General features: G+C 33.2%; 1 protein-coding gene across 1 annotated transcript in view; it reads left to right on the plus strand.

Annotated features, from left to right (window-relative positions):
• The window catches only part of LOC308338574 (uncharacterized protein), a gene marked incomplete at both ends in the record, with an annotated part of 80,824 nt that extends 64,520 nt beyond the window's left edge, over positions 1-16,304 (plus strand). The window contains 2 exons of the mRNA XM_080796787.1: positions 6,095-6,159; positions 16,161-16,304. Of these exons, the coding sequence (XP_080652913.1) occupies positions 6,095-6,159; positions 16,161-16,304 (209 nt within the window). The remainder of the gene's footprint in view (positions 1-6,094; positions 6,160-16,160) is intronic.
• Between the last annotated feature and the right edge of the window lie 3,337 nt (positions 16,305-19,641).

Consider the following 19,641-nt stretch of genomic DNA (forward strand, 5'->3'; position numbering starts at 1 on the left):
AACCTACTACTCCTTGCACTTATTTTTGATTTATCCAACTTCTTATTGATAATATGAATAACTATATTTTATATGCACTCCTTACATAAATAATAGGTATTAATTATGCCATGTTTAAAAGCATTCCATTAAATTAAAAATAAAAATTATTGACTTTTTACTGAAGTTTATGTCAACATAGTGGTTTTTTCGTCCTTAAGTTTACAGTGTTTTTGCACTGGTAGGGACTAGATAACTCTTGTTTGAAGCCAGCAGGAGGAGCTCTCACCTTGCTGGGTTCAATACAATTAGTGTGCCTGAAAATCCTGAATTTGTGGGGGTTTTATATATGAAACAAATAGTAAAATTTAAACATTTATCACATGTAAAGGTATTAAAAATCTCAAACTCCTTAGTTTTATTTTAATATCAGTTTCTCATTCATTTGTCAGGAAGGCAACTTTGGAATTTTACTATGAATTTTGAAAAGGTACGATTGCAGTTTAAAGAAGAAAATAAAGTAATTATATAAATCTTGCTTCTTGAAGCTAATAAGAAGAAAATTCTAAGGTTCTACACTTTTATAGATATATACATATTTTCCTTTTTTGTTTGTTTTGAAATGCATATACCTCACAGTTTATAAATGTTAAATATTGAGAACCAAGCAGCCTAACGGTGTTTTAGAAAAAAAAATTATATCAACTAAGCAATTAATTAATTTGCCAGTCTATGAAAAATGAATCTTTGTTGGCAGACTTCAATATTAGAGATTTTTTAATGCTTTGCTCTAATAAACCCATTGATTTAAATGGTATGATTTATATGTAATACCCATAAATTTCTGTAGAAGCCATCGATGAAAAAACTAGGATAAAAGATTTTGGATCAGCAAAAGAAATAGTGATGTTTCTCTGTATCTACAAAAGTAAAAGTGAGGGAGGGAAATCAAGAAATAGACTCTTAACTATACCGAACAAACTCGTGGTTGCCAGAGGGAATGGGGGTGGGACATGGGTAAAATAGGTGATGGGGGAGTGCAGATGTGCACTTGTGATGAGTACCAGGTGTTGTATGGAAATGTTGAATCACTGTACTGTACACCTGACACTAATATTACACTCTATGTTAACTAAGTGGAATTTAAATTAAAAACTTTTATAAAGGGTAAGAAGAAAAACACTTAAGAAATTTAAAGTTTTTAAATGTTTTACAACATTGAAGGACATACAAAGGACAGTCTAGCATCAGTCTCCTCTGTTGGAATCCAAATCTGTTTCTGATATCAAGGAAAACTACTTAACTTTTCTGAAGGTCAGTTTTCTCATCTGTTAGTTGGGTATTTTAAAAATGAAAGAACTTTTAGGACAATGTGGAGATCACATCAAGAAGAAAATAACATAGAAAATTCTTCCTATGGTGACTGTGAATTAGTATCATTATTTTTGCCAGCCTGCAGGGAAATAATGATGTATTTCAAAAGTATAAATGTGCTAAATGAGTTACATTGAACTTTTGAGTATCCAGAACTGCATGCTGGTCTTTAATACTTCCAAATTCCTTTCAGTAGCATATACCAAAAATGAAAATAACTTTCATTTGATAATGAGATAAACTTTTAGTTTTGAATATTTATTATAATGGTATCTTTAGTTTTTTTATCTAACATGTGAGATTATTATACTGAGTGAACCCAAATCCCATCAAATATTTTTGTATAATTTGTGTGTGTGTGAGAATGAATGTGTATATATATATATATGTGTGTGTGTGTGTGTGTGTGTGTATATGACCTATACATATATATGTATATATCATCTTTATTGTACTTTCTTTTACTTCCAGGCTTGTTAGAATTGTATGTTAATAGGAAATAAATGGAACTATAAAGGAAACTTTTTTAAAAGCTCTAGCCTTTTATGTGTCCTTTTTTCTCTTTAGGTGATGCAAGCAGCCATTGAAAACCATTAGCTAAATATATTAATTCATAAGGAGTAGAAAATGGGATCGCCTAATTCAGTCATTCCTTCTTCTTTTATTACCTGAACTATTTCAATAAGAGAAATGTTCCTTCATTAACTATTTCTTTATTCATAAGTAGTTTATATAGAAAAAGCAAAATACATGTTTTATGGTTTTCAGATTACTTACCAGTTTTTAAAATATAATGCTTTCTTAGTATTCTGCAAAAGTCATCAGTAGGTATGTTTTATCATTATGAATCATTATGAATACATTAACCTTGTGTGTATGATTACATTGTCCATTTTTGGCCAGTGGAAGCCTATGAAATTTGGTTCCCAACTCTTTTTGACATGACCCTAGTAGACATTGCTATGTTCCTTGTAATGGTATATAAAAAATTAAATAAATGGAACTTGAATCTGATCAAGCTACTAAATCTACCAACTTAAAGAAAGTAAAGGGAATAGGGGACATGTTGAATGGTATCTCACAACTAGAAAAAGCTAGAATGTGGGACAAAATAACCTTTTTTTTTTTTTTTTTAGTAAATTTGATTTCAAGTAGTGAAAAAGGTAACTGGCTAGTAATTGAAGAAATATATAAAAAAACAATGAAATATCATCACACATCTCTTGGAATGTCTTTAAAAAACTGGACAATACCTTGGGGCACTTGGCGGCTCAGTCATTAAGGCTCTGCCTTTGGCTTGGGACATGATCCCAGGGTCCTGGGATTGAGCCCCACATAGGGCTCCCTGCTCAGCAGGAAGCCTGCTTCTCCCTTATCCACTCCCCCTGCTTGCATTCTCTCTCTTGCTGTGTCTCTCTCTGTCAAATAAATAAAATCTTAAAAAAAAAAAAAGCTGGACAATACCAAATCCTGCTGAGGATGTGAAGCAACTGGAAAACCATATTCCGCTAATGCCATTTTGAAATACAATTGGGCAGTTTCTTAAAAATAAGCATTCTTAGGATGCCTGGGTAGCTCAGTTGGTTAAGCATCTGCCTTTGGTTCAGGTCATGACTGCAATATCCTGGGATCAAATCCCACATAAGGCTCCTTGCTAAGTAAGGCATCTGCTTCTCTCTCCCTGCCACTCCACCTGCTTTCGTGTGTTCTCTCTCTCTCTGACAAATAAATAAAAAGCGTTCTCCCTATAACCCAGGAATTCCCTATTACCATGGAGAAGTAAAAGCCTAAGGTCATATAAAAATCTATATATGAAAGTTTATACTGGCTTAATTTATAACATTCCCAGCTGGAAATAGCTCACATTTGCATCAAGTAGGGAATTCCATACAATAGAATACTTTCAACAGTAAAAAGCCAACTACTGATACATGCAATGACATAGATGAATCTCAGATGCATTATGCTACATGAAAGAACCAGGCTCAAAAGGTTTCATGCTATATGATTTTGTTGGTTTGACATTTTGGGAAAGGCAAAAGTCATAGGGACAGAAATTAAATCAGTGGTTGCCAGTGGCTGAACTGTGGAAGGAATTCACCATAAAGGTCACAAGGGAAATTTTAGGGGTGATGGAAATATTCCATAGCTTGATTGTAGCAGTGGTTACATGGATGTGGGAGTTTGTCACAATTCATAGAAACGTACATTTTATTTAAAAGGGTAAATTTTTAAATTATAAGTAAATCATAACCTCGATAAATCTAACCTTAAAAAAGTTAATGAGGGAAATTATAGTTTAAAAAAACAAAGAACAATATCAACTCACTGCAATGGATAGCACTTACTTGGACCTTGATTTTTCTGTTCAAGTTAAGCTGAGACTATAGGGATATTAAACACTGGATATTTGATGATATTAAGGAATTACTATTTATAGTAATAAACTAAGATATTATTGCTATATTAAAAGAAGTCTTTATCATAAATATACACTACATTTTTATAGATGATTATTACTGGAATTTGCTTCAAAGAAGTTCTGCAATGAGAGAGAGTAGGTAAAGATATATAGATGAAGATTGACTGTATGTTGGTAATTATTGAATCTGGGTGATGAGTGCATGAGGGTTCATTTTACTGTCTTTCATCTACATTCTAAAATATGTTTGAGAATTTTCCACAATAAAATTTAAAGAATTACAGCTCAGTTTTACAAATGTATATTTAGTAAACTCATTTTAACATTACTGAAAAAATATTCTACAATAAGTAATTAGTGTTCATCTCAGAAATTGATGTATGGTTTTATACTTATCCCACATTGTGCTCCCTGGTCAGCAGGAAACCTGCTTCCCCTTTCTCTCTGCCTGTCTCTCTGCCTACTTGTGATCTCCCTCATTCTGTCAAATAAATAAGTAAAATCTTTTAAAAAATGAATAAAACATAGTGATTCAAATAAGAAAAACCACAGAATCCTTACAATAGACACCAAATAGCATACTTTCAGTGGAACTTTTTAAAACTACAAATAGAAAACCCCACTTCTTAACTATGTGAAGATATAAAACTCATGATGAAATATCAAAGCATTGTTTCTCAGACTATAATCCATGGCCTACTGGCATCTAGGGGACTTGGAGGTAGTAGTTAGAAATAAAGGTCTGAGTCATGGACCCTACACATTTATCTGCTGGAAACACCACAAAAATCCTCCCCATTTGATCTCCATCTTTCCAACCTCATTTCTATCCTGCTAGTTCCCCAAATAATGCCCATTCCTAGTCCTGACTCCAGCAACCAAAAAGTGATTTAGTTATAGCTCGGTTACTTTATTCTAAAAGTAAACCATTTGTTTTTTATCACATCTAATTGAAAGTCCCTTTGTCCTAGGTCAGCTCAAATTGCATCTCCTTTGTGAAATTCTCCCAGACCTCCGTACTAGCCCTAATGTAACTTAATTGCTAGGCTTTTATATAATCTTCCATTTTAAAATTTAACAGACTATGTTCTAATCATTTGTTTTTATGTCTGCGTTTTGATCAGATTGTGAGTAACTTTTGGTCAGGGAAAAAGATGCATGGATTTTATTTTTGCTTTTCCCTCAGCAGTCAGTATACCTGCATGTACAATAATAATGTAATCTATGCTTTAAAGATAGTAGGTTTATTTAAAAATGACTTGTTTTCATACTTTGCAAATCAAATATAAGGGCATTTAGTAACATGAAAAAACTACAGAAGCCTGCTTTAACACAGTACATCTCTCTTTAATGTGGTATAAAAAGACTATATATGAAAGTGGTAGGGAAAACAAAGGTGATTATTTCATTATTTGTCCCCAAACTGGCCCCCCTGTTCACGCAGGCCAAGAGAGAGTGCAGAAAGAAACAGACCCCTCCAAATTGGTAGGTGGGAGGGCTAATAAGCAAGGGAAATTACTTGTCTCAGGCAGCTGCAAGATTTCCACACCCACCCACCAGAATCTTAAAGTTTTCATAGAAGCCGTAACTGGGTTCATTCATGTATACTGTCCACATGGTCTCAACAACATGTTATTCTCTCAAGGCTATGTCCTTGGAACCAGCTCCCACTAGGGAAACAGCAGTCAGAGCTTACATTCTGAGGATGGGGGAGGGGAGTGAGGAGACCCCTATTGCCTGGGTCCAGCTCAAGGGTCAATTGGCAGTCACATCATCTCGATTACCTCCATCAACATTTAACAGTTTTAAAAGCCAGCTATTGAGGGGTGCCTGGGTGGCTCAGGGGGTTAAAGCCTCTGCCTTTGGCTCGGGTCATAATCTCAGGGTCCAGGAATCGAGCCCCACATCGGGCTCTCTGCTCGGCGGGGGAGCCTGCTTCCTCCTCTCTCTCTGTCTGCCTCTGCCTACTTGTGATCTCTGTCTGTCAAATAAATAAATAAAATCTTTAAAAAAATATATTTAAAAGCCAGCTATTGAAAATGACTTTTAGGTCCGTTTCTCAGTTATCTGTTTTATTTAGCATTGTTAAACACAAGTTACATATTTTGAAAATAAGTTATAACTACCTCATATATTTTATCATTACTTAGTATTATTATTATATTAGTATTTAGTATACAGTTAACTTTATAGTAAGTAAAACAGCATATTAAAATTAATGCAATGAGTAATAGTAAATATAGGTGGCATTAATGCTTTAAATAACATTTTTACATCAATTGAGAAATTCATGTACTTTTTTTTTTTTTTTAATTCTAGTTGTGTTACTTGATACAACAACTGTGCTGGGAGAGCTAGGATGGAAAACATATCCATTAAATGGGGTAAGTTTAATTATGTTTTTAAAGTTTTCATCCTTGCTAGGTTTTTAGGGTCTGTTATAATAGTTAAAAGATAGTAGATTTGGGCTTCAGTTAGTATTAAGTTTAGCATATAACTAAAATCCCAAAGAAAAGATTAAAATGCAGTTAGAACTTGTAACCAATGAGAATGTTGTATAAAAATCTTTGCTTCTTTTAAATTAGTCATTTTTAATATAGTCTTTATATATATATAGTAACATTAGACTATTTCCCATATAAATGTTTTCTCAGAAAAAATTTCTGTGTATAAGTTCAAGAGAGTTTTTTATATACAGGTTTATTAAACTTGGTAACCTCAGTGAGTATTTGTCCATAAACTTTAAATTATCGTAAGTGGATTTTACAGATATTAACAATTTGCTTTTTATTAGAAAATATGAGTGTACTAAAGTAGTATGTGTTTTTTGAACTTGACAAAAAGGAATATTATGATTGGGTTTTTGTTAGCTGAGTTCTTGCTTTTGAAAGGCATGTGTAATTTAAGGGTGTGTAATTTATAAACCACAATTTTTCAAGTACTGATATCATTTTAGCTGTGGTTAGAATTGCTTTTTAATATGGTTTAATATATTTTGTATCATTTTGACATTGCACTGTATTTCTATTCCTTTTTTTTTAAATTTCAAGTTAAAGTAAAAGTGTGGTTTGTGAAGTTTTTATTAGATTTTGTCTAATTTAGCAAAATTTTCAATAATGGAGGTTGTTAGCTGTTATTCAGATATACTTGGGTTAGCTTTTCTTCCTTTTTTCAGAAATTGTATTTTTTTCATTCACCAGATTCTTAGTTGATATTTTTACATTCTGCAAATTTAACCCTAAAAGAAGTTGACTGAAAATGTTTTATTTTTTAGAATCATGCAAATATTGTTTGAATTTGACCTTTTAGAGCAATAGTTACTCATTTAATATGTGTATTTTCAACTATAATTTTCTATGAAGAGTTAAATCTTCCTCTCTTTTTTCAACAGACTATTTGTCTCTTTAGATTGGTTTGTTTTATAGACTGATTTTATTTTTTCTGAAATTTTCATCTTATTCTCAAAAAGCTCTCATCAAACCATTTCTGAAAATATATCTTTGAAACTATATACATTCATCATCTTATTTTCATTAAACATCAATATTTATTGACTGTACTAAGTATGTCTAATTTATTACAGTTAATTTCAAGAAGTGAATGAAACATTTTTTAAAAAAATTATCTTCCGAGATATATATATATATATATATATGTTTCTTTTGTCAGTATACAAAGTAATTTATAAGAACTTATAAAGTTTATAAGTGCTACTTTTCCATTTTTTTTTTAAATGACAAAAAATACTAGTGGTTATATTATCTCTGGCTTCATGTTGTCAGAACCAAAGAATTGTGTGAGGGACAGAAGGAGTTACATCCCTGCTGCAGTGATTGTATTTGTCTTGACCAGGCTGCATTTCAAAGGGAACTGGTGAGGAGGAGACAAGGACTTACAAAGTTACAAATAAACTTACTACTGTTGTTCTCTTACTGATCTTGTCCTAGGTGTTGTGAAAGGGAGATTTTTTTTCCCTACTATTTCTGGTTTATTACTTAGGGAAGGGGCAGAATTGTCTGAAAAGTAATGCTTACCCCAAAGTTTTCTATTTGCAGACACTGCACTAAGAATTTTACGTTTTATTTTCACAATAGCCTGATGAGGTATATCTTAGTTCTGTATCCCAGTCAGAGAAACCTTGCCTTAAAGAGGGTAAGGAATGCAAAATACCAACAAGTTTTAGGCTAAGTAATGAGTGATGGGATTTAATTTAAACTAAGTTATTTCTGATTAAAGCCTGCATTTTCATCATGGCACTGGTAACAGGGTGGAGCATTGGAAACTTCATAAAAGGCCAATTATTTATGCTGATATTTGCATAATTGTTTCAGATTTCTTTTCTCCCCTTGATAAACATAGTACTTGACTGAGATGAACATTTTGGACACCAGCCATGGATTTGCAGGAGGAGAGAGAGAGAAAGAAGAAAGGAAGGAGAATGCAGGAGAAAATAAGTAGGATAGAATAAGGTGAAAAAAGGAAAAGATGGTTAATACTTATCAAGCATTTACCATATGCTAGGCTTTGTTCAAAGCAGTTTACTCACATGAGTTCTAGAAATCAAGAATAATTTTACCCCATTGAAAGATATGGAAATCAAGACTCACGTACATTAAATAGCCTTTACAAGATTACAGAGCTGAGAATTAGTGCAGCAAAAATTCTAAGCCAAGCAGATTCTTACTGTTAACACACATGTATGCTTTTTATTTCCTGTAAGATTCTACTTTGTAAATACAAAGGCCAGTGACCAATATGTATAAACTACAGAGGGAAAAATCACACAGGGATTCAGATATTAAGATGTAAATTGAATACTCAATTACCTTGGAATGTCACTTTTGGAATGAGCTATCTTGCTTTTAGATTATCCCTCAAACAGTAGTGCACACATAGCAAGTGAAAGCAGTAGGAAACTTGAAAATGAGAGCATATGGACATAGTTTATAATAGATATAGATGAAGCTACGTGAATTAGGTGAAACAAAGGTAAATCCAGGGAAACAGTAAAATGGAAAGATAATTTACTTAATTTTTAAAGAAAACATACAGCTTCAATTTCTCTTTCAGTGAAGTGGGTTTATCACTGACAAGAATGAAGTTTACTTAAAGCTTTTTATAGGTTAAAACAAGGAAATAACAAGGATGAAAAAGGCTTTAAAAATAGTGAGAATGAGAAATCATGAATATTAGCTAAATAATTTAAAATCTATTTAAAATCAGTTTATAACATTTTAAGATTACTTATTGAGTACTTTCAGATCTTACAGAAACTCTGAGAATCATTATTCCCAGTCAACCAATGATGAAGCAGAGATTCAGAGTGTTCTAAGTAATGCATCCACATTTATATAGCTATTAAATGAAAAAATTGAGGGTTAAACTTGGTTCCACCTATACCTGAGAAATGCTGCAGTATTCATAAAATTCTTCACATGTGCAAAAATAAGGCAAGGCTATCACTGTTTTGGTTTCTTCCACTTAAGCCTTATGCTTTAGTAGTATTTTCTGTTAGAACAAACTATAGTGTTGCTGGTCACCAATATTTCAGAAACTGTTCAACGCTTAATGTGCATAATGTTCCTGGTAACCAAGTAAAATGGAATTTTCATGTCTTTATGATCTGTATAAAAACACTTATAGTCCAATAAACAGCAATATTTAGATATCTTAGAAATATTTTTTGAAGGGGTATCTGAGTGATGCATCCAGTTAAGTGTCCAACTCCCAGTTTCGACCCAGGTCATGATCTCAGGGTTGTGAGATTGAGCCCCTCCATTGGGCTCCACACTCGGCATAGAGTCTGCTTGAGCCTCCTTTTCCCCTCTCCCTCTGTCCCCCTGCCCCCCATTCTTCCTCTCTCTCTCTTTCTCACACTCTCAGATAAATAAATCTTTTTTAAAAAGAATTTTTGTTTCAGTTTATAACATTTAAACTACCACTTATATCTGTATATTAAAATTGTAATTATATCTATTTGAAATTGTATGACTTTTTTCAGGTTGTCAGGTTTATTGAGGCATGCTAATATGAAAGTCCATTTTAACTAAAGTTGACTTTTTTTCAGAGACACTACTTGAGTTGGTTTCTCAAATATGTCATGGGTAAAAAAGACAACTAGATGATAAATTTGGCAACTTTATGATATCAAGTAATTGGTATTTCTCTGAATGAAGTATTTCCTAGGAATAACTTTTCAACTGATAAATTTTCTATAAAGACTTGAACTAAGAGACATTTTTGAAATTATATACTATGTAAAATATGTGATTTAATAAATGGCTTTATAGATTTTTTTTTAACTTAAAATAGCCATCCTACCTAGTATCATGCTTCTAAATGGAGTAGACATTTACAATGTCTGTGAATAAAACCATTACTGGTTATTTGAGTAGGAGGTAAGCACCTTTGGTTAGAGAATGTGGAACATAGATAAGTGAGTAGTCTTGAACAAATGAATTCTTAGGCTTGCAAAAATGAAAATATATATATATATATATGTTTATATTTACTGAAATGCTTGCTTGTCATTTGCAATTCATTTGCATCAATATTTAAAATGCATGATGTCCACAATTCAATTTGACACACTTCCATTTTATGCTCTTTGTGCCAAGTACCTTGTTAAAGTGCTCACATAGCTCCAGAAGCCTCATAGTGTAGAGATCGTGCTGCACAATTGTAAGGTCAGAGACTGTCTTCAAGCAGTTTTGCATAATGGTTTGTGAAAGGATAATGAAGGGAGGGATTAATTCTGGTCAGGCAGTATTGGTATGTGGTATATGGATGACATTAGCTCTTTCTGCTAAACTGTGAAGGAATCCCATATGGGTTGGACAAGAGGCTGGAAAGCTTCTGTTAGGCAAAGAGAATGACTTGAAGAAAGGCACAACATTCTTTAAGGTGCGCATTAAGTTTTGGGAATGTTGAAAATAATTTGTGTGCTTGGAGTAAAGGTTTTGTGGGAAATAAGACAGTGACTGTAGGCTAACCATATTGTGGAAGACTTAGAATTTCAGTGGCTTGATTGACTTAGTGTATAGCTCAGTCCCAGTACATACAAGTAAAAGTAAAAACTTTCTGGATTCAGTTAAACAAACAAAAAGTATTAACGCTTTTTTTTTTTTTGATAATAACGTACACCTATGGAAATGAAAGGCTCCTTAGAAAATTGTTAGGAAAGGATGCTCAAAATATAGGTAATAGGACATTATTGATGTATTGAGAATGAAGTGAAATAGAATAATTATACTTGTATACAGAATGAGGCTTGGTGTTAGAAAAGAATGAATATATCAAAGATTTTGGTAACCACTGGTTATAATTCTTAACACTGTACACTCTTGGTCTAATGTCAAGAATTTTATACTGGGGCACCTGGGTGGCTCAGTAGGTTAAAGCCTCTGCCTTCTGCTGAGGTCATGATCCCAGGGTCCTGGGATCAAGCCCCACATCTGGTTCTCTGCTCAGCAGGGAGCTTGCTTCCTCCTCTCTCTCTGCCTGCTTCCTCCTCTCTCTGCCTGCTTCTCTGCCTACTTGTGATCTCTGCTTTAAAGATTTAAAAAATCTTAAAAAAAAAAAGAATTTTATGTCTACATAATTTAAATCTCTTAAGAACTTTATCCTGTTAATGTCCCTTCCATCCTTGATCTGTCAGTGTACTACACTAACATAATAAAATTATGATAATATAGCAGAGTAGCTAATAGTGCCATGATAATCAATGAAAGAATGCTACATGAATAAAAATTTTTGCATAGCACTGTAGAAGTTGTTAGTGAATACTGAAGAAATGTTTTCATAAATATTAAGCACAGGCATATGTTCTGGATTTTTCATTTGCTATAACTAATACCTGGTTAATACTAAATCTTACTCTTTGCAAAACTGAAAGACCTATTTAATTTTAAAAATCTCCTGGGAAGAAGATAGTCTTTAAGAGGTCATACCATTTTAATGCTAATGAGAAAAAAAAGAAACATGAAAGATACTGTTCGTACAATACCTTTGTACTAAAGGAGAACTTGAAAAAAATATCTCTTCAATTTGTTCTCATAATCTGAAAAGGTGTTAAAGAAAATTATATAAACTTTCTTGAAACATTTATTCATGTTTACTCCTTTCCTTTGATATTTTTCTCCCAATTTCGTTTTAGCCAATATGTAACATTGTAGATGAAAGAGAATGATACAATAAGAAGATCTGTAGTTGAATGTGACATTCAAAATCCTTAATATGCATTACAGATGGGTTCCCATGCAATGCCATATAACAGTGGGGTATGTCACATTGGGACACCCTGGCTTAATATTAATTCTGACTAATAAAAAGTAACTGCTACCCACTAGAAAAATGAAAGACTTCATAACATAAAAAAGAAACTTGATGATTAAAGACTTACATTGTTTTCTTTGAGCTTTTAAAATTATATTTGATACTACTTAAGATTTAATAGCCCTGTGGCTTTTTAGTTTTGATACTGTAATCAAAAAGATAAATGACTTGTTTGGGTAACTGCATACCAATTATTAACAGTACTTACACCTAATAAAATCTGAGAGTTAAAAGATAACATTTCATAATAATATTAATAATAATTCCATAAGGTATTATTTGATTAAGTATTACAAATACTTAATGTTGATGAAAGAACTTGATTTTTAAGCACTTAGTCAACCACCTGAAAGATTTTTCACTATTTATTTTTATTCTTAGTAATATTGTTGGCAAGAAAATGAAAGGTTCACTTATCCCAGATTTTTTCCCCCACTCTCCTGTTTTGACTACTTGTATATATGGTAGATCAGATCTTTTATACAAAGTTGTAGTGGACATGGATATAGGCACTCCAATACTCAAAATCAAGCTTCCTTTTCAACAGTGAAGTACACCGTAACAAAAAGATTTAAGAGAAAATTGAATACTAATAGAAAAAAAAAGTGCTGTTGGATATATTAAGTTGAATTTTCTATTAATTATGATAATTAGAGATTAGAAAACTCAGATGGAAAATATTGAATTCAAATATATAGGCATTTTGGCAGGTTGTGACTTAGATAACCTTTAGGGTTTGTATAATGCAAGATGATACAAGATATATGATCTTATCTGTTAAACATAGTAAATTGGTATTAGGAAGTTTACGCTGAAGTGGTTAGGAGACTAGGGTACAGGTCATTCATGTCTAAATAAAACTATAAGTGAACATATAATTCAGTTGCTAATGATGTTTATAGTGAACAAAAATGAAAGATTTTTATAATAAAAGAGTCTTACATTACAATTAAACTGTGTGAAAAGGTACTGCGTTCCATATTTTAGAGCCAGGTATTTCCTAATATCATTGTTCCAAAGTTGAGAAAAAAAGATAGAATGTATTAGTGATAAGGAATGGAATACCTACTAATAATTAATTTCTATTTTTGTTTGTAATTTCTATATTTCATATCATAGGAACCAATTTATCATAGCAGACTTCAGTGTTGCATTTTTATGCATTTTATAATACATTGAAATTACTGAAAACTTATAAGTATGTGTTTGAATTCTGAAAATATAAGCTTTGGTTATAACATTTTAAAAAATGGATTGTTTCAAAAAAATAAAATAAAAAAAATTAAAAAATGGATTGTTTCAGTTACTGCTTTCAAAACTGGTAGCTAAATAGTTTTTCTTCTGAGAAAATTCTCAGCATATGTAGTAGTTTCTAAATATCCATCATATTAATTTCAGTCTATGGTTCACATTTGAAAGAAATTGCTCTTCAGTTTTAGAAGTTTCTATTGCCATATTCTCAAACTCAGAGACTTTTTTTTCTTTTTTTTTAAGTGCGAGAGCACATATGAGCAGTGGGGAGGGGCAGAGGGAGACAGAGAGAGAGAGAGAGAATGTTAAGTAGGCTCCATGCCCAGTGTGGAGTCCTTTGCAGGGTTCAATCTCATGACCCTGCCTGGGATCATGATCTGGGTGAAAATCAAGAGTCCTTTTGTTACATTGTTCTTGACCTCTTCCATTTCTTTTGATTCATTTATTTCTCTACATTACCCATTTTTTCTTGCACATTGTCTTCTTTATCTATTAAATACTTAGCAAAACTTATAACAATTCCTGGTCTGATAATTCTAACATTCTTGCTATATCTGACTGGCTCTAATGCTTCTTCAGTCTCTTCAACCAGTGGTTTTATTTTTGCCTTTTAGCACATCTTGTAATTTGTTATTAAAAGGTGGACATGATGTCTGAGTAAAAGAAACTGAGGTCAGCAGACCTCTGTAATATAGTAGTGAGGTGTAGGGGGTGGGAAAGTCTTCTCTAGTTCTGTAATTGGGCCTCTTTCTTTTGGTGAACCTGTGCCCCTGGACTCTGAACTTCACCATTAGGTGGGATAGCATGGCCAGAGGGAGTTGGAGTTGGCTATTTTCCTCTTTCTACATGGAAGGCTAGAGCCTGCTGGACCCATTTTCCTTCCTTCAAGTAGGTTAGGCTACTAGTTCCTCCTGAGGCAGGCCTTGTTAAGAAGAACTGAATGCTCTGGCATATTTTGAAGTAGTTCCTTACATTTTCAACTGTCATAGACATTATGTAATTGGCTGAAACATTTGCTTAAATAGTTTTGCAAATTATGATTTTAATTTTCCCCACCTTCTGTTTTTATGCAGTGAATGGTCTAAATTTTTCACTTGATCTTTATTACCAGCTGTGGTTGACTTCATTTTTAAGTTCATTTAATCTAAAAAAAACTAAATCAAGTTCTTATACCTCTGTTTACCTGGCATTATTGCTATTATTCTTTACAAATCAGTAAAGGAAGACTTCAGAGCTTTTCTGTGGTGTACAGGTTGAGTAGTAGACCATGACATTCCTGGGAGCTCTTAGAAATTTAGTTCCATGTATCTTGGCTTCATAGGAGACCCAATGCAAATTTCTGTCTCAGAATGTTCAAATTATTAATGTCACAGTTCTGCAGTAAGAACCGTGACATGTATAAAAGTTTATACATTTCATAAACTTTTTAAATTTAGTCCTAATAACATCTATGTGAAGTAAATATTATTAGTATCATTTTTTGCATGAGAAAAATAAACCAGGGAAAAGTCCTATAACCTGCCTAAGTTTATGGTGATATTGACTGAAGCAACTGGCATTAAGGCCAGGGTCATCTTAATCGCAAAGCCAGGATTATTAGTCAATCAGTGTACCTACAACTATGCATTGGTTTCAACATTGTGATTGATGCTGTGGAGGCTATAAAATAACCTATAAGGTGGTTCAAATGCAGTCTTAATCTAGTTACAGTCTTGTTAGAATGACACAGATGTTTTATAAAAATATATGTAGTTATTGAAAAGTGCTTAGAAAAAGATAAATTCATCTTTGAAGACCAAAGCATGTCTCAAAGCAAAAGATGGTTAATTTTTAGTTAGCATAAGAATATTTGGTGCATGTTTAGATTGTTTTGATATTTTTTCTCTTGGAAAAGAACCAGAAAAAGATTCCTTTAGTTTATCTCTTTTGTGTTTATTCCTTTGTGTCTCATATCTTGATACATGTCTGTTACTGACTGTAAGCTAATTAGGTATAAGATATGGAGTAATCTCATCCAAAGATAAAAAATAAATCACCTCATAGAAATAAGTTTATTATAAATTTTAGTGAAATTAGAGAAAAAAATAAGAGAAATGTTAGAACTTGTCATTCTCACACCATCCTCTAAGTAAATTGACCTAGAGTCTTTATTAAAGGTTATCTATTATGGTTAGTGCTAAGATGTCCTACTCCTTCAACCACATCTTATTGGGACACAGGTGGAAACCTCATCAAAAGTCATGCAGTTCATTGGCTAACTAGCTACCTCTCACTTCTTATGTATGATTTCCTTAAATTATTAAACTAAGCAGATTCCTTTTTAGGAATTTAGGAATTTCCTTACAGGATAAGAACAATCTGAAACTTGTTCCATTAAGATACATAGACTGGGGGCACCTGGGTGGCTCAGTGGGTTAAAGCCTCTGCCTTCGGCTGAGGTCATGATCCCAGGGTTCTGGGATCGAGCCCTGCATCGGGCTCTCTGCTCAGTGGGGAGCCTGCTTCCTCCTCTCTCTCTGTCTGCCTCTCTGCCTACTTGTGATCTCTGTCTGTCAAATAAATAAATAAAATCTTTAAAAAAAAAAGATACATAGACTGAAAAATACAGAAAAGGATTAGAGAAGAATAATGAATTGAAGTCATGTGCAAGTAGAAATTCCGAGAGCAGGAAATGGCAGCAGTTAAGGGAGAGTTAAAGGAGCAGAAGAGGAGAGCATAGCACATGCAGAGAAAAGAACATGAGAAAAAGATGGGGTCGTCAACACTTCTGGAGCTGACCAGGTTGCTGCTACATTTCCAGATTCAGTCCTTGGGTATTCTTAAAAATGAATTCCCTTACTTGAGCTATCAAATTGTAAAGGCAGATTGTAAACCTGAGGATGATGATCGTGGCCGCAGTGGTGGTGGCAGCAGCAGTGACAACAAGAAGGCAGTGAAACACTGACACTGTTTTAAGCCTGGCCAGGAAACATAAAACCTTCGGAAGGTAGAATTTCCTTGAAGAGAACACAGCGACATTAATTACCTGGAGATGCAGGCCTCTTTTATCAGCTCACGCATGGATAAGTGACCTCCCCTGCATGTAAGCAATGAGAGGAAGCAGATGAATGAATATGCACAACTTATTACAGTGCATAAATTTTAAAATATTTAATATCTGGGCAACTGTGGTTTCTTCTTTTTTCTTCCAAGTTTTTATTTAAATTCCAGTTAGTTAACATACCGTGTAATATTAGTTTCAGGCATAGAATTTAGTTATTCATCACTTACATACAATACCCAGTGCTCATCACAAGTACCCTCCTTAATCTCCATCACCCATTTAGCCCATCCCCTGCCCAGCTCCCCTCCATCAACACTTAGTTTATTCTCTATAGTTAAGAATCTATCTTGGTTTGGCTCTTTCTTCCCCTCCATGTTCATTTGTTTTGTTTCTTAAATTTCACATATGAGTGAAGTCATACAGTATTTGTCTTTCTCTCACTTATTTTGCTTAACATTATACTCTCTAGCTCCATTCACATTACTGCAAATAGCAAGATTTTTCTTTTTTATGGCTGAGTTATATTCCATCATATAGACATATGTGTGTGTGTATACCACATTTTCCTTATCCATTTATCAGTTGGACATTTGGGCTCTTTCCATAACTTGTCTATTGTTGATAATGCTGAGAAACTGTGATTTGTAGTACTTTTCTCTGTCTATCTCAGAATATTCCTTCCTGTATAGCATCCTCTGCAAAATAAACAAACAAACAAACAAATAAATTGCTTCCTGGTCTTTCACCAGTTGAAAGAACTTGTATTAGATAATGAAGAGATTGATTCTATGGTGAGGAAGAGAAGTAAGAGAAAAGCAATAAGGATGGTTTAGGAAATCAGATGTGAAGTATTTACTGATGTGACTATGTCATTAGCTCGTGTTCTCTGGGCAGCTGAAAAATAAGTATGTATGCAATTAATTTTTCCAGTATTTCTGCTATTTTTTTCTGTATTTTTTTTTCCTTTTAAAAGACTTTTTATTTATTTATTTGACAGACAGAGATCAAAAGGAGGCAGAGAGGTAGGCAGAGAGAGAGGGGGAGGCAGGCTCCCTACTGAGCAGAGAGCCCGATGCAGAGCTCAATCCCAGGACCCTGAGATCATGACCTAGGCCGAAGGCAGAGGCTTTAACCCACTGAGCCACACAGGCGCGCCTTTTTCTGTATATTCTTGATGGTGTTTTCCCCCAGTGTATTTTTTTTTAAAGGTATGGGTCTCATTTACCCAATTACCATTGAATGACATAATGTAGTCTTTCCTTTATTTTCTTTGTTTTTTTTTACACTGTTACTTATAAAGCTTTATCTTCTAGTCTCCTACTTCCAAGAGGAGTTTACAGTTGTTCTTTTAACATGAATTCCCATATTGCATAATCTAAATTCAGTTTCTGGTTTTATCAAAAAGTTCTAATTATTTTAACCAGAATCATTCAAGATATTTATAAACCATTTCATTTATAAGCAAAGAGCCTACATCTAAATCCAAAGCAGGCACAATGCAAATGCTAAATTCTTCAATGAACTCTAAGGGATTTTTAGTAAAACACTTAACAAGTAGATTAAATATAATAGGCCATTCTTATAAATTTAATTCTTCATATTTTAAGTAATTGACTCATCCTTAAACCACTCAGCCAGTCACCAAATCCTGTTGATTCTACCCTTAAATCTCTTTAAAATCATTCTCTATCATTACAGCATCACTTTGCTCCTCATTTCTTCTCCAAATCACCGTGGATGTGTTTTAAATTATCCACTTGCTCTATGTTTTTCTCCAGCCCCTCCCACCAGCCTTTCCAGCACACCCTCATCCTATGGCCAGAACTGATCTGAAAACTAAAGATCTAATTTTGTCCCTATTTCATCCTGATTCCCCTTTACCTGCAGCCCACAGCTGGTCTTTCATTTCTACCTTCTGATATTCTCTGCCCTTCAGCCATTCCTGCCTCCAGCTTTTTCTACAGAGACTTGTAATTTCTTCTATGTAACTTACTCTGTTTCTGGATATAAGACCATGCGATTGAGTTTATCTAGAAAGTTCTCTTGCCAACCAATCTTATTTTCTCTGGCTTTTTCTTATTGGTCTTTAAAAGCAAAGACGATTTTCCATCTTTTCTGGGGAGACTTACACTGCAGAAAGTTGAATTAGGAAGCTCCTTTTTGGGCATACCTAGAACTCGGTGCATATCATAGCATTTCTTTCGCAATATTTGAATATCTGTCTGCTACCAGATTGTGAACTCTCAGATGTATTGGGTGTGTCATCTGTATCTGAATTAGGCAATATAGTGATTGTCATATGACAGATGTTCAGTAAAAGTTTTTTGGATAGCTGAATAGATATATAAGTAGCAAATTATTTTAGATAAGATATTGGTTAAAGGTTATATTTTGCAACTGTCATTGGTCCTGGAACAGTTTGATATAATCTTTGGGCCAAATCATCTGTGAATAAAAGACTAAATGGTTGTGAAAATTGAACTGAATTCTTATTCAGCATTGTCAGCTTGAGTACAGGAAGAGAAGTTTATACATTTACTCCCGTTTTTGTATTTTAGACAATCTAATCCATTTTCTCATTATCAATTTTTTCCACTAAAATTAAAGTTGAAAGGTGGGTGGGAAAGATACTTACCTATGAAATAAAGGCTTATAAAAGAGCTTATAAGCTATTTAAGCAACCCCAATCAAGACTTAATATACTTTCAAAGAATTAATGACTGATTTAGAACAGTTGATGATCTGAATCCCATCTGAGAAGTATTAACCCTGGATGGTTATTAATCCTGCACTTTGTTATTAAAGATGAAGATAAAAAATAGAACATATGGATTTTTAATGGTTGATAGATGGACTGCAAATTTTAGAAAATTTACGTTAACCAGTCAAGCTTCAAAAAGCATAGGTCAGCATTAAATGTTAAATAGGTTTTTGTAATCTGTATTCCATGCAATTAGTATTTTGAACTAATGTACCATAGTAAGCAAAATAGGTGCTTAAAATGGTTTGACTTTGTTTTATTTTAGCAAAGCAAAATCTGTTGTGCCTATAAATGTAATACTTAACTTAGTCTTCAGCTCACCTATAATTAGGTAGCAATGTATAGCATAATATCAGTGTAATTTAAAAAGTCTTTCAAATAAAAGCATGAAACTAGGATTTAAATATATATACACACACACATGCACACACATTTTTTTTTCCTTTGAATGTTTGCTCATTCTATAGACCACATTTG

The sequence above is a fragment of the Martes martes genome (assembly GCF_963455335.1).
Source record: "Martes martes genome assembly, chromosome: 1".
Taxonomy (NCBI): domain Eukaryota; kingdom Metazoa; phylum Chordata; class Mammalia; order Carnivora; family Mustelidae; genus Martes; species Martes martes.